Source organism: Sturnira hondurensis, unplaced genomic scaffold (assembly GCF_014824575.4).
Source record: "Sturnira hondurensis isolate 20B ecotype Veracruz unplaced genomic scaffold, ASM1482457v3 Scaffold0020374, whole genome shotgun sequence".
Lineage (NCBI taxonomy): Eukaryota > Metazoa > Chordata > Mammalia > Chiroptera > Phyllostomidae > Sturnira > Sturnira hondurensis.
The window spans coordinates 1,066,373-1,088,529 of NW_028093005.1; the positions used below are offsets into that span (position 1 = coordinate 1,066,373).

The 22,157-nt window shown below is 57.3% G+C and overlaps 1 protein-coding gene across 1 annotated transcript; it reads left to right on the top strand.

Annotated features, from left to right (window-relative positions):
- The first annotated feature begins 425 nt into the window (after window positions 1-425).
- SMTNL2 (smoothelin like 2) lies at window positions 426-21,370 on the top strand. Its single transcript, XM_037029588.1, has 8 exons — window positions 426-935; window positions 8,181-8,271; window positions 8,775-9,017; window positions 9,701-9,773; window positions 10,723-10,902; window positions 11,824-11,941; window positions 12,293-12,444; window positions 20,435-21,370. The coding sequence occupies exons 1-8, from the start codon at window positions 528-530 to the stop codon at window positions 20,559-20,561; spliced, it is 1,392 nt and encodes a 463-aa protein (XP_036885483.1). The 5' UTR covers window positions 426-527; the 3' UTR covers window positions 20,562-21,370.
- Window positions 21,371-22,157: the final 787 nt, after the last annotated feature.

The window sequence follows — 22,157 nt, forward strand, 5'->3', positions numbered from 1 at the left end:
GGGAAGTCCCCACCCCCATTAGGGCCCGGGACCTGCGGGCTGAGAACGCCTAGGGAAAGCATAACCCACATCTGTGGTCTCCAAAGTAAGGTCCACTTTGGGGAGGGGGGGGGCAAGGCCTTCTTCCGGTGGGCCCGCCGCCCCTCTCCCCAGCCGCACGCTGCTATTCTGGGGTAGGGGGAATCGGACTCAGCACTTCCTCCGCGACTAGCACCAGAGGAGCTGAGAGGCGGAGCGAGCTCCTCTCAGGTGTCTCCAAGGGCCCCCACCGCCTTACCGACCCCTTAGGTCTCCGAGGGAGGGGATGTCGTAGCCCTCCCAGCCCCAGGCCCGCCCTCGAGGCCCCGCCCTCGCCGCCGCGCGACACCCAGTCTCGGGGCTCCAGGGGCCCGCCCCGCCCTCTACCCGCCCCTCCCACCGCCCCTCAGACAAGCCCAGCTTCGGACCGCCAGTCGGGGCGGAGAGCTGCTGAGTTTGGCTTCTTTCGCTGCCAGGTTCGATCTCAGTCCTGCGCATCCCGCTCGGCCATGGAGTCGGCCCCGGATGCCGCGGAGGCGCGCGCAGTGCGCGAGGCGCTGGGCCGCTACGAGGCGGCGCTGGAGGGCGCGGTGCGGGCGCTGCAGGAGGACATGCAGGGGCTGCAGCGGGGCGTGGAGCGGCGCGTGGCCGATGCGGTGCGCCTGGCCAGTCCGCTGGCGCGCACCGTAGCCGAGCTGCAGCGCGACAACCAACGACTGCAGGCGCAGCTCGAGCGCTTGACGCGCCAGGTGGAGGCACTGGGCTTGGCGACTGGGCTGTCCCCCGCGCCCGGCACACCAGGCACGCCCAGCCCTCCGCCGGCGCCCGCGGCGCCCGCTGTCCGGGACCGCGCGCCCCGCCTGGGCACTGCACGTTTCGCCAGCCACGCCACCTTCTCGCTGTCCGGCCGCAGCCAGGTGAGCCTCGGGAAGCGCGGGCGCGAGGGCCGGGGAGTGGGGCTCCGTAGGTGCCCCCCAGCCTCCTGGAGTGCGAGTGCTGGGGGGCAGTTTCTCCACCGGCCACAAAGACTCGGTGGTGGAAGTCCGACTGCCACTTCGGAGTTGTAGAGGGCAGCGCAGTGCTAACTTAGCCGGCCTGCTGCACCTGTCTCGGGCCCTCTTCCTTCTGTGGAGCCGGGACTTGTTTGCTCCGAGTTCTTTCTCCCTCTTCCCGCTGTCCTGCGACACTAAGGGTTTGGGCCCTCTGGCCCCTGACCGTTCTACACCGCCCAGGGCCTCGCCGACGTGTTGGAATGGTCAGTATGCCCTACTGCCCCACCTCCATTCACGCGCCCCCCTCGTTGCCGCTCCACTGAGGCCTGACGGTTCCAGTTATCGATTAACCCGGATTGAGAACTCAAGTCCTGTTGTGGGGGAGGGGAGGACACAGTCTAGTCGGGTGCAGCCAGGCAGCCTGGTTTAGGAACTCGCACTGCAGGGGGCAAGTCCTTACCGTGAAGGGAGAGGTGGAGAAACCAGCCTTGAGCAGAGCCTAGGTTCCTGAGCTCAGTGACAGTCACAGGTCCACACCATGGGGGGGTGGGGCAGAGGCGGTGCGGGCCAGTCACTAGCCAGAACATGGGGACCTCTGGGGTGGCCCGTTAGAAGATTTCCATGGTGTGTGCAGCTTTAGGTGAGATTTTCCACTCTGCTTAGGCATGTGCTCCGGGGTTGGGTTTCCAGGGCTTGGGCGTGAGTAGTCTGTACCGCACCTGCTGCCCCTTCTAGGTTCAATCCATCAGGCCCTCTGGTCTCCTGTGTGGGTGGGGCTGCACCTCAGCGGGACAGGGGGAGGGGATCGGATTAGCCCTCGCCCCTGGAGGTCCCAGCCTGAGTGGCAGATAGCGCCAGACAGAGCAGTACCTGAGCAGTGCAGGCAGCCAGAACGGATGTTCTGCTCCAAACACAATCATCCCTTCCTAGCAGGCGTCCCAGGGAGGCTCACGTGGAAGGCCTGGCCTTGTTGCTGCTGGTGTAGACTCGGTGCTGCAGGGGCTGTGCAGCATCCTCTGAAAGACCGAAAGGACTCCCTGGCTATGAGAGTGGAGGGGCGAGTTGTGGAGGCCCCCTGGATGCTGAACAGAGGGAGCTGGGCTCTGTCTGCGGGCGTGAGACGCACTTAAACATGTGCTGGTGGCAGAGCCCCTGGGTGTCCCACTGCTCCTTGTGAGGTGTCTGGAAATATGGATACATTTAATCTGTCCGATGAGCATGACACCACATGTCCATGGTATAAAGTCACCACCGTGGGCTCCCATGTGCATAATAAACTGTGTCCTGGGCTGCTCCTGAGGTTTTATCCCACCCTGTATTTGCTACTAGTGTGCTCGTGGAAGCTGCTGCCCACGTTTTAACAACAATACCCACAGAGCCATACATGTATATGTGTGTGTATGTGTACATATGTGGGAGGATTCCCTCCAGCCATCCAGATTTTTCAGTGGGAGTTGACCATGATCGCCTGAGGTGAGCTAGTCTTCTCCGGTGGAGGCAGTGGGTGAGAGACACCAGGCAGGGGAAGGACTTCTTGTATCCCGCAAGCTCCCTCAAGGATGGATGGTGGGTTGGAGGGTGGAGGGTGGTTGGAGAGCTGGGGCTGCCTTGGATCTCAGAGGGAGAGTCAGCAGGGCGCAAGAGTCTGTGGGTGTGAGCCGGGAGGCAGAGGGAGGCACCCTGATTGGGGAACTGCTGGGTCACAGATCTGGTGGGGATGCAGGGCTTTGTTTGGGTCGTGCTGAGTGTGAGGGGAGTGGGGCCCAGGGCGGGGCTGCCCCGGAGCAGGTGGCGTCACAGACCTGCGGCACTACGAGTGGTCAAGGCCATGGGGAGATGTCAGGGCAGAGCTGGGAGTTCGAGCCCTAGAGTGGGTGAGGTCTTCAGTTGTGCAGAAGGAGACCATGGGCGGGAGCCCTGGGCAGAGGCTTGGGCTCGCGCTGCGCCACACCGGGTGCTGCAGCCCCTGCATGTTCTCCCACAGGGAGCTGGCAGAGAGCTGGAAGGTCCCAGAGAACCCACCTTTAGAAATGAGAGGGGAGAGCCCTCAGGGAGAAGTTGGGGGTCAGCAGCGACACTGCAGCGACTGGAGGAAGAGGATGGATACACAGTCTGGGGGTTGGTTGTGGACCTGAGAAAGGCCTGGGGTGAGGTGAACAGCAAGTATGGGTAGAGGATGGCGAGGGTGTCCAGTGGGGTCAGAGGCTCCGCAGCCTCCTGCGTGTGGCTCTCGGGCCTGAGGCAGCTTCCTCCCACCTGACTACAAGACCGGTCCCCACTTCCTTGCAACACATCTCTCAAAGCCCCGATACAGGCTTCCAGCCAGTTTTGGGCTGTGTGGGGCCGTCCACAAGTCCCCGCTCATGTGCCATGACCAACAGTGTGTAACTGGGTGCTTGGTCATGAACAGGGAATCAGGGCTCCAGGGCAGGCTGGACAGGGGCCGCTGTTGTCCTGGCCTCTCACAACCCCCACCCCCACTGTCTGCCTTGCAGGGGCGTTCTGAGTGTGAGGGTCTTATTCGCACACTCTAAGTGGTGGCTCTGGTTAGGCATTGTGGAGGCTGGTGTTATGCTGTCCCTCTGTAACAAGCAGTGTGATTGGGAAACCCTTTGCACCCTGCTGCTTTAAAGAAGAGACCACAGGATTGGAGGTGGGCCCTACTCAGCATGTAAATGTGCCCTGAACTCAGTGCAGAAAGCGTTGATCATATAATCAGTTTCTGAGTACACAAACCCTGACCTTGCTAAGGACCTTGCTCATCTGGCTTAGACAGGTCTGATGGGAGCCAGGTAGTGAGCAGACAGAAGAGCAGCCAGGGAGGAGGGAGAGGACAGGGCAGTTGGGTGGGGGGTAACCAGGGAGGACTCCCTGTGGGAGGCCTGAGTCCCTGGAGCAGACAGAGCTGGTTTGGGGGCATTTACTGTGAGGCTCTGGGGCTATCTCCTCCCAGCTAGACCTCAGATTCCTCACAGCTAAACCGAGGGGTATTGGCCCAGCCCACTAGGGCCTCTCCCGCTGAGTCGGGTAAATAGTTTTAACAGTGACATCAGCCCAAACTGTTCACAAAAGAGTCCACAGAGCCACAGCTGTGGTCTGGCTGGTGGAGGGAGCCGTCTGGGGGGCCACAGTGGGTGGCAGCAGCCTGAGGCCAGGCCAAGCCCTGGAGGCTAGGCCCCAGTTGTTCCCTGGAAATGTCCTCTCGGCCGAGCTGGAGCCGCTGGGCCCTCATGGCCAAAGTAGTGAAGTCCCTTAGGAACTACTGCCAGGAGTGAGGTGTCAGGCCCGACCATGAAAGAAACCAGACTCGCCTTATCTGCCTTCCTTTCCCAGACACATTGTGTGATAAGGGAGTTAAATGCTTTGGGGAGAAGTTTGGGTTGAGTCTTTAAAACTGGTGTGAGCAAGGAGGAGGGCAGGCATGTTGACGGGCTTGGAATAGGGGTTCTGGCCGTAGGTGGGCCGCGCCGGGCACAAGCACCGGCTCCCCGTCCACATGTGAGCCTGCGTGGGGTCGGACAGTACCAAGAGTGCCTGGAATACGATTCTTGCTCGTACGAGAGTGGGAACTTCCCCAGTGAGAGGGTCTCCGAAATTAGACTTACCACATGCCCGCCTGTCCCCTAACGCTCCCAGGTCCTGGGAGGGAGCCTCCATTTCTGAAAACAAAGCCCAGACCGGGAGTGTGGCGGGTGGGGTGGGGGGGTGCTACAGCCAGGCCAGTTCCTGTCCCAGGCCTCTCCCATGGTGTCCATCCGGCACACAGAGGTCTCTCCCTGGCTCCCTTCCCTATGGCCAAGACAGGCTACCCCCACCGAAGGAAGACCCCTGGGAGAACGAGCAGAGGCCTCTGTGGGTGGGCTTGGGTCCAAGGAGAAGTGCTGCTCCAGCCCAGCCCGGCCCCTTGGCTACAGGCTCAGGCCCTGCTAGGGCAGATGCCCTATTCACACCTTTTCCTCTGCCTGCTCCGACTAGGACGGCTCAGCCTGCCCTGGGTCCTGGGAGGTGAGTTTGTCTTGAGTTGTCCTCGCTGCCCTCTGCAAGGCCAGAGTGCTTCGTGGGGTGGGAGACTGAGTCCCAGACCTTGACTCTGCCAGTGCCTGTGGTGACCCTCTCTGCCCTGGGCTTGTGTGGTGGTGGGTCGGAGGCCAGTCTCTGACAGCCCCTTGGCTCCTTGGGTGAGGGGTGGCTCTAGTCACAGAGATGGAGGGTGGAGGGGCAGGTGAACCTGGGAGTCTGGGCTCAGCCGCCCCCCAACACAGGGGGTCCCCTCAGCATGAGTTCACCCCGTGCCCTTCCCCTTGGCAGGATTCTGGCCCGTCCAGAACCTCCTTCCTGTCTGGTTGTAGTGTCTGGTCCCCCGAGGCATCATGGGGGGTGTGGGCCTGCAACTTGCAGGGGCAGGTGTCTGTGGGGTCCCCCCACCCCATAGAGACCCACATTCCTGGGAAAATGATTTCACCATCAGCCTGTCCCTCCAGGCCCCTACCTGGACCTGTGGAACCTGTTGGACCAGAGCAGGGTGGGTGGGGGGACTTGGAGACCCCAGAGGTGGGTGGAACCAGGCGATAGGTGGGGGCTGGGGTTCAGGATGGACCATTTCTCCACCTCCTGCTGACTTGGCTTCAGGTTGGCAATGGTGTAGCGCTCAGGGTGCTCTCCCCATGCTGGGCTGCCAGGAGGTGCACCCCCACCTTCTCCCCTGTTCTTTGGAATAGGCCTGGCCCCTCCCCATCTATCCCCCTGAATCAGAAGTTGAAGGGTCACATCCTTTCCAGGGCCAGGCTCTGAGTCCTGCCTTTTCTCAGTCTCCCAGAGACCCCACCCGCAGAGGGGCCCCTCGGCCTGCTGGACAGGCCGTTCATCAGCCCGGAAACGTCCTCTCCCTTCTTCTGAAAACCTCAAACTGCTTTGTCCCTCTCCCCTCACGGCTAACGTTCCTACAAGGTCTCCCCACCCCCGCACTTTTCCTTGGGCCATCTCCTGTGCCCTCCCCCCACCTCACCTCTATTCAGTTCCTAAACAGTGCTGGTGACCTGTTTCATGGATGGTTTTTAGATCCTATCTTGGCCTTCTCTTCCTTGACCCGAGGCCGCCTTTGGCTGCTGCCAGCATGCTGGGCTTCTTGGTGCACCTCCACCTGCCTTGCTCAGCATTCTCCTGGTCTCCCTCCCACCTGCCCCAGGGCTCCTCTTGTTCTCATCTGCAGATGCCTCCCTGCCCCCTCCGATGGATGTGGTGCCTCCTCCCTGGCCCCGTCAGCCCCGTGCCAGCTCTTGCTCTGCTGTGCTCTGGATTTGGGACTCCTGCTCCTTCGTCCTCCCTCCTAAACTTCACGCTCACATATCCAGCTACTTCCTGACCTCAGTTCCCTGATGCCTCAGGGCACCTCGCTTTTGTCAGGTCCCAAGCTGAAGGGCTTGTTTCCCCACCAACGCCCCTTCCCTTCCCAGGCAGTCATTCAGGCCCGGAAGCCCAGGCTGGGGGTGGGCTGGGGAGTGGCGTCCTCTCCTCCCTCCACGTCCACTCACTCCCCAGAGCTCTGCCCCCTTCTTACCCTTTGCTTGCCCACTGCCCCATCTCCCCTCCCCACTCCCCACCTGAGATCAGGAAGGTCACTGGCCATCTGGTTTCCCTCTTCTGTGCCACTCTCGTCCTGGCTCCTAAAGGATGTTCCTAAAAACACAAAAGTGGTGACCTTGAACTCCTTCTTGTTCAAGGAGTCAAGTCCAAGTTCTTGGGGCTGGCATTTTGGGCTGCATGGTACTTCTTTTGCCACTGGATAAGAATGCTTTGTGCCCTGATGTCTGCCTAATTTTGCAGACATTAGTCACTCTGCTGGGAATGGCCTCCCCTCCTTGTCCACCTGGCTTATTCTAGACGTGGCTCGGGCACCCCTGCTCTGGGAAGCCCTTCCCGACCTGCTGGGCTGGAGGAAGTCTGTCCGAGGCATGCACCCTCATGCTGCCTTGGCGCTGGCCGCTCTGCTCATGGCCCGGGCTCCCCCACTGCCCTGACTCCTCCCTGCTAGGCTTGCTACCTGTCACACTGGTTGCAGGAGTAGCTGAGCCTTTGAGGTCCAGGGATGGGCTTTGGTCACTTGGGAACCTTATAGACAAGGGGACCAGCTTGGGGGCATCTAGGGAGAGATAGAGCCTACCTCTCTCAAGCCATCCACTGTGGGTTCTTAGTAGAACCCCTGGGAGGGGTCTGCCTTGGTTCCCCTCTTGCCAGCAGACCCCGGCGGCCTTACAGACACTCTGAGCCCCCACCTTCCCTCATTGCGAGAGGAGCAGGACCATGGTTGAGGAGAAGAATGTCCCTCCTTGCATTTGGCTGTAGTCTTGCACTGTGTACATTCCCTCTCTCAGCCCTCAGGTCCCCTCTGTAAAATGGGGCCAGTAGCACCTACGTGGGAGGGTAGAAAAGCAAGCTGGCGTAAGCGGCCTGCCCAGAAAAAAGGACTGACACTTGGTAGGTGCTCAGGTGGCACATGCATAGCCCACTCCCATGTTTCAAAGAAACTGAGACCCAGAGGGGGCATGACCTAACCCAGGCTGCCTGGTGGTTGCGGCACCGCCAGGATGCCAGACTCCCCAATGGATCTTGGTCTTGGCTCTCTCTCTGCACCCCTCCACTTCTGCAGCGTAAAGTGGATCAGGGAGCCCTGTGCTCCAGCAATCCGGGCAAACCCTGCGACCCTGCATCCAGTGGGAAGGCCTCTGCAGGAGGGCCCCAGTGCCATCGCTGGCCCAGAGCAAGCTTATGTACATCTCTGGGTGCCAGCTGCTCCCACACAGGCCGCCATGCCAGCCTGCCCAGCTGGGATGAGCCGGAGTCAGGCTCTCCCTTTCCCAGTCACCTGGTCCAGCCATGGCGCACACTCCTTCAGCAGCCTCTGTCCTGACCTTCATGCCTGGCATTGTTGGGTTCTGAGATGAGCCCAGTGAAGCATTGGCCTCCTAGGACCCCAGGGGCTCAACAGCTGGGGCTGGGTCCCTCCCAGCTGGCTGTGCACCTTGGGCCTGTCATGGTGTGTCCTCGTTGCCAGCTCTCTCACCAGTGGATGATGTTTGCTCTGCCAGAATCGGGGGCACTTCGGGGGTTGACTTAGGAGGTGGACAGCCAGCCTCAGCCTACTGGGCCTTTGTGGTGTCTGTGTCTCCGCAGAGTGTGGATCTTCAGGATGAAGCCAGTGAGTTGGAGATGAGGAGTTCCTCCAACCCGTGCATCGTCGAGAACGGGCACCAGCCAGGGGCAGGTAGGAGGTTGCTGGGTAGCCTCAGGGGTCTGGGCAGCTGCACACCCATGCCTGGCCATCCCTTGGCTGGGTGGGGGGACTTGAGCCTAAACCACAGCTGTGGAGAGGTAGCCAGGAGGGCAGCTGCATTCGGGGTGGAGCGGGCTTTGTCAGCACAGGGGAAGTGGGAGATCTCGGAAGGCGGCAAGCTGCCTGTTTTTGGAGGGGTGCAAGCAGGAGCTGTCTGAGGAGCTGTCCCAGCCTCAGCAGGGCAGAGGGTGGGCTGATGGCAGAGGGCGCTCATTGGCCTGACTGTAGGGGAAGTTGGGGCAGATGTCAGCTCTGGTTGGAGTGGTGGGAAGTCCCCATTTGGGGGAGCTCAGGGAGGCTGGAGTGGTCAGGGAGGCCTTCTTGGAGGAGGTGGGAGGAGGGCTCAGGGTGGCTGGAGCCCTCCTGGGACATTTGAGGCCCCTGTGGATGCCATAGCTGATACCTGCTGTGTCCCCTCTTGTCACATGTTCCAGGTCCAGGTGGTGGAACCCCTGAGGCTGCCCAGACCCTCCCAGCACCCGAGGTCCCCAAGCCTCGCCCCATGAGCCTCTCCTTGGGGGCACCCCACCAGCCAGTCATGGCTGTTACACGGGTCTCCGAGAGGTTTGCTGGGGAAACCTCAGCCACGGCTCTCTCACCCACATCTGCTGCCATCCTGGGGGGCCTCAGCTCAAGCCCCAGTGAAGCCACCAAACCCTGGACTCCCAGTCCCAGTGGTAGGAGCAGGGACTTGGGGGCAGACCCCAACTCTGGCCTGGAAGAGCGGGCAGGGGCTAGGGGGTGGTTAGGCGGAAACTCAGCATATCTGGGGCCAGGCCCCAGCTCCCCTGCCTGTCACAGCCACTCCCTTCTCTAGCTGGGCTGTGCCCTCCCATGGGTCCCATCCTTGCCAGACTCATCTCCCAGAGAGGCCATGAAATAGCATCGTCCTTTGCAGGGGACAACCATGGCCTTGATTATAGGCTGAGGCTGTGGTTAGAAGTTAGAAGGTGGCCTTTTGCCCTGCACATTCTGGCATAGTTCCCCCGCCAGGCCTGACTTGGGCCTGTGGTCGGGCCTCAGTGGTAGACCAGGCTGGGGCCGCACGGGCCTCGAAAATGAGTGTTTGGGAACAGGGTGTTAGCTGATGCAAAGCGCAGGAGGCCCCAGGCCCTGTGCTCTCCAGAGCAGGTGGGCTCCCTTTGAAAGCCCTTTTAGGTCATTGCTCTAAGTATCCAGCCTCCATTCCCCTCAGCAGTTGGCCTAGGTGGGGCGGCTGGGCCCAGGGGTCCTCCCTGTGCCTGGAGTGGCCCTGGGTAGACTGAGCAGGGCCGGTAAGATGAGGGAGGCAGGCAGGGCGCCCCCCCCCCCTGCCCTGAGACCCGGGTTGGTTATATCTCTCCCTCCCTTTGTCCCGCAGAGAAGAATTCTCTCCCACGGCCTTTTTTGGGCTCTGGCTCTGGGGCAGTGGCAGCAGGCAGGGGCAATGACAGGTGAGTCCAGCCATGCTCCTTTCTGGTGGGTGGGGTCATCACTCCCTGCAGGTCATTTGGGCCTTGCCCCGGAACCAGGGTGCCCCAGCCGCCTTCAGGGAGCACCCTGGCCTGGAGCCTCCAGAGCACAGGGGCAGCAGGGGTGCTGGGTGGGCCTGGAGCACGTGCAGAGGCGGTGGGGCTTGGTGGAGAGTGTCGTCTGGAGAAGTGGGGCTGCAGGCTGGTTTCTCGATGGACCCTTCAAAGCAAGTCTCTCAAAAGACGGGAGGGGTGTCTCAGTCCCCTTGGAGGAAGGAGGGTAGGAAGGTCCCCCACAGTCCTCTTTATCGATCCACCCTGGCCAGGGTCCCTCCGACCCCGGCGGCTTCCTGCCCGACGCCCGTGATGGTACCTGGAGAGGCCACAGGCCCGGGTGGGCCCGCAGGTGCTGCCTGGTGCCACAGGCCTCCTCCTGGCCTCTGGGTGTCCCCGTGTCCCCCCAAGCCAGCTGGACTGTGATTGCAGATGGGGGTGAGGGACTGGCTTGGCTTGCTTTCTTCTTTTTTTTCTTTTTAATAATAAAATAATTGTGACTTTCTGACCAACTGTTGGGAGAAGGCAAGAAACAAAGGGGGTTTTATCTCTGGGAGGTGGAGGCGGGGCATCTGGTTCTGGTGGGACTGGCTCTGGGCTCACCTGCTGCCCGAGAGGACGCCCCTGCCCGCCTCCCACTGACACCCCACCTGGTGAGAGGCCCATTCTCCCCGAGTTGGCGGGGCGGGCCAGTTCAGAAAACCTGCCCAACCGGTCAGAGCCTGGAGCAAGTGGTGCTTTCTCTTTTTTACCTGCCACCAAGAGCCCGCCCCCACCCCCCAATTTCTGCCTCATTTCACACTCAATGGGAAGGAGGAGCCCCAGTGACCTAGTGACAGCTGGACCTGTGTTCCTGACTCAGTGGTTCTCTCCTCAGCCCACCTCTGGTGACACCACCCCAGTCGCCCCCCTCCCCGAAGATGCCAGCCACCACTCAGGCCCATCGGCAGGGGGAGAGCCGCCGGGAGCTGGTGAGGTCGCAGACGCTGCCCCGAACCTCCAGTGCGCAGGCCCGGAAGGCTTTGTTTGAGAAGTGGGAACAGGATACAGTGGGCAAGTACGGACACCGGCCCCAGGCCAGGCCGGGCTCCCAGATAAATCCCGACCCAAACCCAGACCGGGGTCTGGCAGGTGCAGCACGAGGGGCCTTTCTAAAGCGTGAACTCTTAGGGCTGGGCCAAAAGGGGAACTGGAGGGCAGGGAGTCAGGCAAGGCCCAATGAGAGCCCTCCTGTCTCCCCAGTTCCCAGAGGGGGCTCACGGGCTACCCTTACACCCAAGTTCCTCGTGAGTGGTAGCCCCTTTGGTTTCTGGGAGTGACCGGAAGGCAGGCGATTGGGATTCCCACGGGATCAAGGAAGAGGCACACAAGACCCAAGTGCCCTGTGGTCCTCCGTCAGGCCTGGAGCCGCCCGCTAGACACAGGGTTCACCCTTGCACATTTGTCTGGCCCTCCCATCCGTGCCCAGCAGTGACTCCTGCTGTGTGCGGGGCGCAGTACAGCTGGTGGTGATGAAGACCCCTGAGCTGTCTCCAAAGGCTATGACCCCAGCAAAGGAGATGGACCCAGGGAGTGTCCCCAGTGGCCCCGACAACCTCACCTTGGCCGTTAGGGCGTGTCCTTGAGGCCCAGAGGAGGAAACCATCTTTCTGGGCTAGGAAAGAGCCATCTGCATGAGGATGGCCTCAGAGGAAGGCTCAGGAGGAGGGACATGATAGGGGTTAGGGGGTTCTCAGGGGCACCTAGAAGCTGGGGGGGGGGTCCTGCTGGATACCATCCAGGGCGGCTGTGTGGCTGGTGTGTGGGGCTCACGTCTGGCCGTGGCCATGGGGCGTGAGGGAGGCTGTGTACTGACAGAGTCTCCCCTGGGGGAGCAGAGCAGGTAGGGTCCCCTGGGAGTGGCCGGGGACTCCCCTGCCTCTCAGAGGAGATGGCAGCTGGAGGATGGCCCCCACGGCAGGCTGCGCTCTCTCCACAGGGGGAAAGGCGAGGCCCGCGCCAAGCTGAAGCGGTCCCAGAGCTTTGGGGTTGCCAGCGCCAGCAGCATCAAGCAGATCCTGCTCGAGTGGTGTCGCAACAAGACGCTGGGCTACCAGGTGAGCCGGGGTCCCACCCCGGCCCCTGGGACGTTGGCCAGAGGCTGGGCTAAGCAGCACTCCCTGCTTTTGGTCCCCTGGCCAGGGCCAGAACCACAGGTGGGGGCGGAGGGTAGGAGCCAGAGAAATGGTGCCTCCCCAGTGAGCCCCCAGCAAACCCAGGAGTCCTGCACCTGGGCCTGTGCCGACTGGTCTGGTGCCCGTTATGGGGTGAGGTCTGGCGACCTCGGCTGTGGCTGTGCTGGGTGGATGGTGGACCTTGGGAGGGGCCTGTGGGGGTGAGTTGGGTAGGGCAGTGGGGTGGGGCCGTACCCCCCTCACTCACCTGCGTGGACCTCGCCTTGCGTGCAGCACGTGGACCTGCAGAACTTCTCCTCCAGCTGGAGTGACGGGATGGCCTTCTGCGCCCTGGTGCACTCGTTCTTCCCAGACGCCTTTGACTACAGCACCCTGAGCCCCACACAGCGGCAGAAGAACTTCGAGCTGGCGTTCACCATGGCCGAGTGAGTACATGGCAGTCCCATGGGCTCCCAGCCCCCGCCCAGTCCTGGAGCCCGACTTCTGCCTAGTGGAGCACGGGGGTGGGCAGAGTATTGGGCAGCCGTCCACAGAGCCGAGGCCCTCAGGCCCGCCAGCCTGTCTGCGTCCTGTGTAGGTGGGGAGACTGCAGAGCCTGGTGGTGGAGCCAGGCTCTCTTCTGGGTGCACCTGTGGGTGGCTGGCCTCTGGGGGGTGCTCTGGGAGACCAGCCACGGACAGGGCTTGGTGGGCAGTGGGATGAGGTCCCTCAGAGCACGGAGTCCACCCTCCTGGGGCTGGTGGAAAGATGCAGGTGCCTGGGCAAGCCACAGCTGCTGATCAGCCAGAAACTGAATAACAACTGCCATTTTAAAAAGTCTCCGATAAGTAGACTTTTGCTTCCCTAGACATGTTCTAGTGTTCCGTATGAAATCACCTACCTTCTTAAGCCCCGCTCATTGGGAGACGATGGGATGCAGGCAATTCTGGGATCAGGAGGCACATGGGAAGTCAGCTGGGGACTTGGTTACTGTCTGAGGGCAACCCCCAGAGCACCAGGGGCACGGCGAAGTGGAGGCGCATCCATCCTGAGTCCGTGAGGGGTTCCTCACAAAGGTGTGGGCAGGCGTGAGGGAAGGAGCCAGGTGCAATGCAGTACCCTTGGGCCAATAAGCCTGAAGCTACAGGAAACCGGGGAGCATAGCTGTGTCCAGAGGGCCGGCTGGTAGGAGCTGTGCTTTTGGGCAGCGGATGTGACCAGCTCATAGTGACCTGGCAGGGAGGGAGCTGGGGCACACTCAATGGCCTGTCCTCACCCTCCTCCTGCCTCCATGCAGGGGGCCAACGCTGTGGTCCGTTGGAGCCCAGAGTGGCCTGGGGCACTGATGAGGGTGGTCAGGGCTGCCTGATGCTGAACCTTGTAGAGTTAAGGGGCGGAAGGCCAGAGGGAAGGAAGGCATCCCCAAAGCAGTATTTCCTGGAGGACACATTTCTCATTCCCTCCTGCCCACCCACCTGCCTTTGTGCCTGTGACTTAAGCCTCTGCGGCCGACCCTTGTCTGTGGTCTGTGTGCCCAGTGCCCGTGTCTGGGGGGCACTCTTCTGTGCTCATTGAGGAGCCTGCTCCCGGGCCTGGCCTGGCCTCCTCCCTCACACCCACCAAAGCCTGTGGGAAGGAGTCCCAGCCAGCAGGTGATGAGACCCGCACTCGGTCCTGAAGGGCTCACCTGGAGCCAAGGCAGCTGGCCCTCCCCCTCCAAGCAGCAGCCCATGCCCTGGGGACAGACTGGAGACCTGGCTGCTGGCTGCTCCCTGGCCCGAGTTGTTGGAACATGAGCATTGCCCCTGTTGTGTTGTCTCGGATGACGCGCTTGGACTCTCGGCCCCCTTGGGGTCATAAGAACTGCTTGTATACTTTAAAAGCCTTCTCTTTCTTGGCTGCTTGGGATTAGCTGTCATCCTAATTGCAGAAACAGCTTTGGATGGAGCGTGTTATGCAACTGGATCCAGACGATGGTGAAGTAGAGCCAAGTGCGTGATGTTGGGGAGGGGCGCTTCCCCAGGATGAGGCCCAGCTTTCTGAAGCCTAGAAATGGGAACAGTCCAGAATCAGGGTCTGCAGGGCCAGGTCTCTGCCGTAGGCACCCCAAGACCCACCCCAGTGGGTGAGGCCACACTTGGCTTTCAGAGTTCTCCATCAAGTCCCGTGGGCCAGGCCGTGCCAGCTCAAGCCCTGGCTGCCGTAGTCACCCTCAGCCCTGGACCTGTGGCTAGGAGAGGGAGGCCCTGGGCCACGGGTGGCCGCCCTGCATCGAAGCTCACAGGGAACACAGCTTCCCTTGGCAGCCAGAGTCAGAGCGACTTGTGGCTGTGCTTTCCCGGCAGGATTTTTGTGCTCGCAGAGCCTCCAGACTCCAAACAGATGTTTCTTCTGTTCCCAGCCAGGGAGAGCAGTGGTGGGCGCTGCTCCAGGGTTCATTTCCCTCGTCCCCAGAGCAAACAGTGGGGCTGAAAAGCTTGGCCTCCTGTGGCCTGGGTCTGCTCCCAGTTGGGGTGAGGGGAGGATGGTCCGCTAGGCCCCTGGCATGAGTTCTTGTTTTTCTGCTGACTGGAGGGGGCCAGTACTTGCTCAGAGTCTGGGGAGATGCCGGCTCTCATGAGTCACCCGGGAGATTATCTCGGAGGTACTAAGCGGACAGGGCTACGAAGGTGGACCTGTCTGTCTGAGGCTTCTTGGGAAGGCAGCAGCTTGGGTCCCCAGTTACTTAGACAATAGGCTGATTAGAGAAACTGGAAAGAAGCACAGGGACAGCTGCTTGAGGATACTGTCAACCAGTGTCTTCTCTGATACCCCTTAGGTTTGCCAGCCCAAGCCCAGCAGACATGCGGGGGGCTTGGAAGCCATCAGGAGCCACGCAGGTGGCAGGCTGGAGCTAAGAAACTCGATTTGGGAGCAGGCGGTGAGGGGGTGGGGAGGAGCCTGGGCTCTCGTGAAGGGAAAAGGGGACATGGACAGGGCCTCCAAATGCTGGTCCACCTCACACAGGAAGGAGAAGTTTCCAGATCCTTCCTTGAGCCAGGGCCTTCAAAGTGCAGAGATGCAGCAGACACCTGCAGAGCAAAAGTGACTTGTGCTTCCCTCCCCTGCAGTGATTTACTGTTTCAAAGATTCCCCGTGGCCTAATCTGTGCGAGCGGATGTGGTGCTGACAGCAAAATGAGCTCCTCTAGGGGGACAGGTGTGCAGGACTTGGGGAGCAGGAGGAGCAGCCCCTTTTACGGGTACTTGACCCTCTGCACCGTGTTCCCCTCATCGCCCGTGGAGCCAGACGCGCGGCCTGAAGCGCCCACTTGCCCTGCGGGGAATGTGCCCTGCTCTCGGGTTACGCTGAGCAGAAGGGGCTGGCAGGCTATTTGTAGTGTTCATGTGTCTCTCCCTAAACCAGATAGGAGGCTGCAGTCTGGGGCCTGGCATCCCGGTCTTAGAGAAGGCTTAAATAAATAAAAATAACCCTTCCCCTACCGCGTCCCCCTAACAGGCCCGCCCTGTGGTAGCTGAAGATCACGGTAGACTGGAGTAGGAGAAAATCCCCCTAAACCCCTTTTCACCCCAAATGAGGTGGGGCTGAGTAAACTCATTTAAAATGGCCAGTACACAGATGTTGACTTTTGTTCCTGCTATGCGGTGACGTTTGAAGTGATTTGTCTAGTTCTTCCTTTGGACCAGTCCATGTTTGAATTACTTAAAACAAGCTTGTATCATTTATACAAAAGCAGGGTTTTTTTTCCTTTTTGTTTTTTTTTTTAGTTTAGAAGGCAATTGGGGCCTCTTATATTTGAGACTTAAATATTTTTGCGAAAGTTGCTGATCATCATTTTTCTTTCCTCATATCCTGTCTTGTAAGCTGTGTTTGCAGCTTCTGGCCTTCTCGTCGTTACTGTCAGGGTGGGTTGGCCGGGTTACGGACCAGGCAGATGTGGCCCAGTCCCCTGGCCGTGTGCTGGGGAAGCCAGCACCCTGCCCCCTGCTGCTACCTGGGCAGTAGAGGGTGACGCCAGGGTGACGCCAGAGGGGGAGGCCTGGGCACCAGTGCCGACCGCCACTCTGACCTCGAAGACTCGCGGGCTGGGCAGGGTTACCCTTCCTTTGGGGGCCAGCGCAACCCCTAGAATTAAGAAGGGGGTCAGCTTGCTCTCCCTGCACAGGCTGGACAGCACCTGGACATGCCAGCAATTCTGGGTGTGTTCCTTGAGGGGGCAGGAAAGACACTAGAACTGGCTCAGTGGATGGGGTCCCAGGCACCTTTTGGGGGCAGTGAGGGAACCAGAATATTTAGTTTCAGAGAAAGACATGGATATGAAGATTCTCTTCCGACAGAAGAGAATAGCTGTGTGTGTTTGTGTGTGCGTGGGGGGCGGAATTAACCTGAGAATAGCCTTGTGAGACCCGTAAGTGTAAAGTGTGAAGAGTATGAGAAATTTAGGGGAAACTTTCTTATGGCCAGTGCTACCTGCCGAGGCATTCGAACTGTCCTCAGAGGAAGTGAGGCCCCTGGCCTGGACCCAGGGGTGAACAAGCCAGGGCAGGGCCTTCCTGGAGACAGTTGGTGCTTCTGGTGGAGCTGTTTGGAGGATGGTACTTCAGTTCTCTCCCAAGGCTGGGTTCGGGGTACAAATGCTGCCACGTGTGATGGGGGGACTGCTGAGGCCACACTGTCTGGGCTGGGACCTGGCACGTGTGCAGAGCCTGCTCACACACTCCTGAAACCCTCTGACAGCAGCCCTGGGAGGGCAGGAGGGGAGGGGAGCTGCTCTCCCTGAGCCGCAGGTGAGGAGGAGGGCACCAGAGGCTAAGTGATAGCTCAGGAAGGTTAAGTCAGGTCCCTGGAGGACTTTCAGAAGAACTCGGATTTTCAGACCTTGACCATTGACAAAGCACCTTTGCATGCCTGCCCTTGTCATAGCGCCGACTCTCCTGACAGTGAGCCCTGCTCTGGCCCGACCCGGGGAGCAAGGGTGCCCGCTCATTGGGCCGGAGCACATGCCACCCCACAAAGCTGTTGGATTCTCTTACAGGCTGCCCGCTCCGGACCGAGGGGGAGGCGGCAACGGGATCTGGGACAGATGTCTCCATTTCGCCTTGACATTTAGTTTCTGATAGGAGGCCTGGCATTAGGCCAGTTGGGCCCTGCGCTAATGTCATGGCCCTTGTCTTCCGAGCACGCGAGCCCAGGCTTCGGTGGGGACTGGGAGAAGGCGCTACACGAACCATGCAGACTGGTTCACGGGCTCTGGGGTGCAAGGCACATGAAGACACACCACCTCCCCAAGAGGAGCAGAGTGGGAGCCCTCTGGAAGTAGGAGCAGGGGCAGGAGCCTAACTTTTTGCCAAGGAAATGGCACAGAAAGGTAAAGCCACTGGTAGAGCCAGGATCTGAACTCAGCTACCTCGATTTCAAATTTGGGCGTGATAATAGAGACAGCAACGATCATCTCTGCTGGTTATTGAGCTCTTTGCATGTGCCAGGCACCGTTCCGTCTTGTGTTTGGGGGTTAGCTCACTAATGCTGACGCCACCCGTGGAGTGGTTGCTATTCCAGATAGGGTAACTGAGGCCCGGAGATGTTAAGTCTCTTGCCCAAAGTCATGTAGCTAGTAAAGATGGAGGTGGGAGAGGAACCCCACCAGTCATGCACTTCGTGACACAGGGTGAAAGAGACTGGGGACCCCTGGAACTACAAAAGTGCACATAGCTATTGAAGGAAGGACTGACGTTGGACTGAGTGCAGGTGTTTTTGCCTTTCTGGTTCTGCATGATAAGGCCAGGTCAGCCACACCCGGTGCCCTTGGGCGGGGGGTGTGTAGCTCGGCATTCCAGGGGATGCCGGCTGTTCCTGCAGGACTCAGTGCTGAGAAGCAGTATAGTTTCCCTATACTGCTGTCCCTTAACGGTGGATACTCATCATCCTGCCTGCACGAAGCTGGGACCTTCAGCCACCTCTGAGCTGGGCTGGTGGCTGGATCAGTTTTCTTTACAGCCCATTGAGCAGCCCCAGTTCTATGTGCACAGGCACCCACGGGCCAGAAGTTACACCAGTGCTTCCCATGTCAAGAGGCACTGGGCCGGGGTGGGGAGAGGGACAACATGATTGCAGGTGTTGGTCCATAAAATTATGCATGTTTCACATGTACAATTATATAACACATCATCTGTATGTTGTATCGTGTGTTCACCACCCCAAGTCAAGTTTTGTTTCATCACCATTTACCCTCCTTTACCCTCTCCTACCTCCGCCACTTCCCCTCCTTCTCTGTGGCGATCACCATATTGTTGTCTGTGTTCATGAGTCTTTTTTTCTTTGTAAAATCCCTTCATTTTTTTAATCTAGCCCCCCTGACTCCCCTCTGAGAGCTGTCATTCTGTTCTCTGTATCCAAGTTTGTCTCCACTTTGTTAGTTTAGTCTGTTCATTAGATTCTATAAATCAGTGAAATCATGTGGTACCTGTTTTTCTCTGACTGGCTCATTTCACTTAGCTTAATACTCTCCAGGTCCATCCATGCTGTCACAAAAGGTAAGCTTAAAATCCAGCACCCATTTATGATAAAAACTCAGCAGAGTGGAACCAGAGGGAACATACTTCAACATAATAAAGCCCATATATGACAAATCCACAGCCAACATCATATTCAACAGGCAAAAACTAAAAGTGTTTTCCTTAAGATCAGGAACAAGACAGGGACGTCCACTCTCAACACTCTCATTCAACATAGTACTGAAAGTGCTAGCCACAGCAATCACACAAGAAGAAATAAAAGGTATACAAATTGGAAAGGAAGTAGTAAAATTCATTATTTGCAGATGACATGAGCTGTATATAAAGAACTCTAAAGTTTCCACCAAAAAACTACCATAACTGATAAATAAATTCAGTAAAGTAGCAGGATACAAAATAAATATCCAGAAATCAGTTGCATTTTTTAATGCTCACCTGAGGACGTGCTTATTAATTTTTAGACAGAGGGGAATGGAAAGAGAGAGAGAGAGGAAGAAAAGCATTGATTGGCTGCCTCTCATATGCACCTCTCATATGCACCCCAACTAGGCATGTGCCCTGACTGGGAATCAAACCCACAACCTTTCTGCAAGACAGTATTCCAATCAGCTGAGTCACACTGGTCAGGTATCAGTGGCATTTTTATACATCAATGATGAACTATCAGGAAAGGAAACTAAAAACAATCTCATTTACAATTTCATAAAAAATACCTATGAATAAATTTAACCAAGGCTATAAAAGACCTGTAGTTTGAAAATTATAAGACAGTAAAGAAAGAAATTGGAGATAAAAGTGGAAGAATGTACCATGTTCATGGAAAGGAAGAATAACATCATTAAAATACTTGTACCACCCAAAGCAACCTATAGATTCAAGGCAATTCCTATCAAGATACCAACAGTGTAGTTCACAGAACTAGGACAAATATTCCAAAAATGTATGTGGAATCACAAAGACCCCAAATAGCCACAGTGATCTTGATAAAGAAGAACAAAGTTGGAGGAATCATGAGAGCCGATATCAAACTATACTGTAAAGCCATAGTAATTTGGCAATGTTTTAAACTTTGAGTTGTAACCCAACAATACATAGTAAACTCAATTTAGTGGCTCATACCAGCATTAAAAATAAAGGAGGGGGGGAGAAATAGAGGTGAAATATGAGAAATAAAATATTGGTAGTAGAAAGGGTATTTTTATGAAACTTAATTTCCCCATGTATGTATGTATGCTGACTTGCAATGAAAAATCTCCGAACCATGGGTCGTGGTAAAGAAAAGTTTAGAAACTTTTTAGAGTTTTAGGAGGCATGTGGGTGAAATTCTTTTTACAGCAAATCCTTGAATAATGTTTCATTCAATGTCATTTTGTTGTGACATTGGAGAGAAGCTGTAGGGATGGAACTCTCCTTTGTATCAATTAGCCTGCGGTAAAGTTGGTTTCATTATACATCACCTTGCTGACATCGCAGAACCTATCCATGATGTTAAATAAGGACTAAACTGCACATTTATTTTTGTAGTTTATGCTGATTTCCACATACTGCTGATTTATGTTGAATTTTTTAAATTTAATTTTGAAGTGTTTAATACAATTAGACTAAATTAATAACATTTGTGTTTATAGTGGAATTTAATTTAGTGGAATTTCGATGTGAAAGTTAACTTGTGTGAACGTTAATGTAAGTCTGCTTAAGTAGAAATGAGCCGCATCTGTGCTGCCCGAGGGGGGGGGGAAACTGGGTCGGGCACAGTGGTTCCAGAGGTTCTGCTGGGGCGACCTGAGTTTTGTTGGGCTGCGCTTGGGAGCCTCCCGCTGCAGGCGGAGTTCTCTCCTTGGGGCGGCGAGGATGGCCATCGGGCTGGCTGATTGCACCTGGCTGATTGCACCGTCATTCTGATGGGGCTTCTGTGTTTCAGGAACCTGGCCAACTGCGAGCGCCTCATCGAGGTGGAGGACATGATGGTGATGGGCCGCAAGCCGGACCCTATGTGTGTCTTCACTTACGTCCAGTCGTTGTACAACCACCTGCGTCGCTTTGAGTGACGTCCCCCCGGGCTTAGAGAGCAGCTACGTGGAAAGCCCGGGAGGAGACCGTGGGTCCGCCTGTGTCGCCCTAGTCGGGATGGCCCCAGAAGCCGCGCACCGGGGCGGGAGCGCTGTTTGTGCTGTGGTGCGTGGCCGCGCCCCCTCCTGCCCGGTGTCGCTGATCGAAGCACTGCCGAGCGGGCGCTGATCACAGCCAGGGGCTCGAAGGAAAAGGGAAAATTATCAGAGAGAGAGATTGGTGCTAAGTAATTATCTTTGTTAAAAAAAAATGCTTGTCTGTAGATTCCAGAATGCTAAATCACATTTTCCCCGTGGTGAATCTGGTTTCACAGGGTTACATTGATTACCAAGTTTTTTTTTTTTTTTAATCAAAATACCCAGAGTTTTTTACTTCCTCACACTATTGTAGTTTCCTTTCCTCCCTCCCTCTGGGCTGCTGCCAGGAAACAGTGACCGCTTAATCAGCAGCCTGACAAAGAAGACCGAAGCCTTGGGAAGAAAGAGTTTAATCCCTCCCTGGTCTTGGGCAACAGATGACCTTCAAGTCACCTTGGCTCTCTAGGGAGATGGGAAGGCTCTTTCTTGCCTGGTCCCTGACGCCCCTGCCCTTCCCTGGAGGCCCCACAAGTGTTTGGCTAAGAATAGGTTCTTCTGCTATTGACACTTTGGGGGATGGACAGGCCCTCTGTGTAGCGAGATAGTTTTTACTCACAGCTTTTTAAGGGGATTTGCTGCAGATATTTATAAAAAGTAACGCCATCTGTACCATTGACCATTTGTACATAAAAAGATGTATCAAACTTCGATTCAGGTTTGTTATTTCTGTCTGGGGGATGTGGGGCCTGTGGCTGAGAGATGCTGCACACGTACCAAGTGAAAATCTACTTACGTACCCCCTTTACTGCTTCTGCACCGAAACCTCTTGTCCAGAAGGTTGAAGGTCACATTTGCTCACTCCGTGGTAGAGGGAGTGTGAACAGTGAGTTCCCCTTGTGGATCTGTCTCTGGATGCTGACTGACGTATGGAGGATAAGCGTTGGTCTGCCCGGCAGGTTCTGGGTGGTCCCGCATGTGGATGAAGCCCATCCTGGAATGCTGGTTTATTTTCACAGCTGTTGGTGGTAAGCTTTTAATAGAACATCTTTAGATTCTTTAAAGCCACAGCCATTAGCTTATCCTTATTCAAGAACCATTTCCTAATTGGGTTGGATGTTTAGCCCTGAACTTCCGGAACTTCCCTTTAAGGAGCTAATACATGCCTTCAGCTCATGCAATGGGCCCTAAACACCAGCAACTGTGGGCCCTCCCGGAGTCACATGTGTGTCTACTATGTTGCGTGTTGGGGCAGAGCTCCTTTGGGGTGGCAGGAGGAACGTGCCGAGCTAGCTGGGTGGGTGAGCAGGGCCCCAGCAGGTTTGTTGGTTCAGTCCTTTGGGTGCTCCCACAGTGGGAACCACCCCCTTTCCAGCTCTCGCCTCTGGGAGCCTCAGGAAGGTGATTCCTCTTAGCAAAGATCCTTTGTCACACTGAAGCTTAGGGTTTCAAACCTAAAGCCAATTTGGGAACAGGGGCTCTGTAAAAAACGTGCCTATG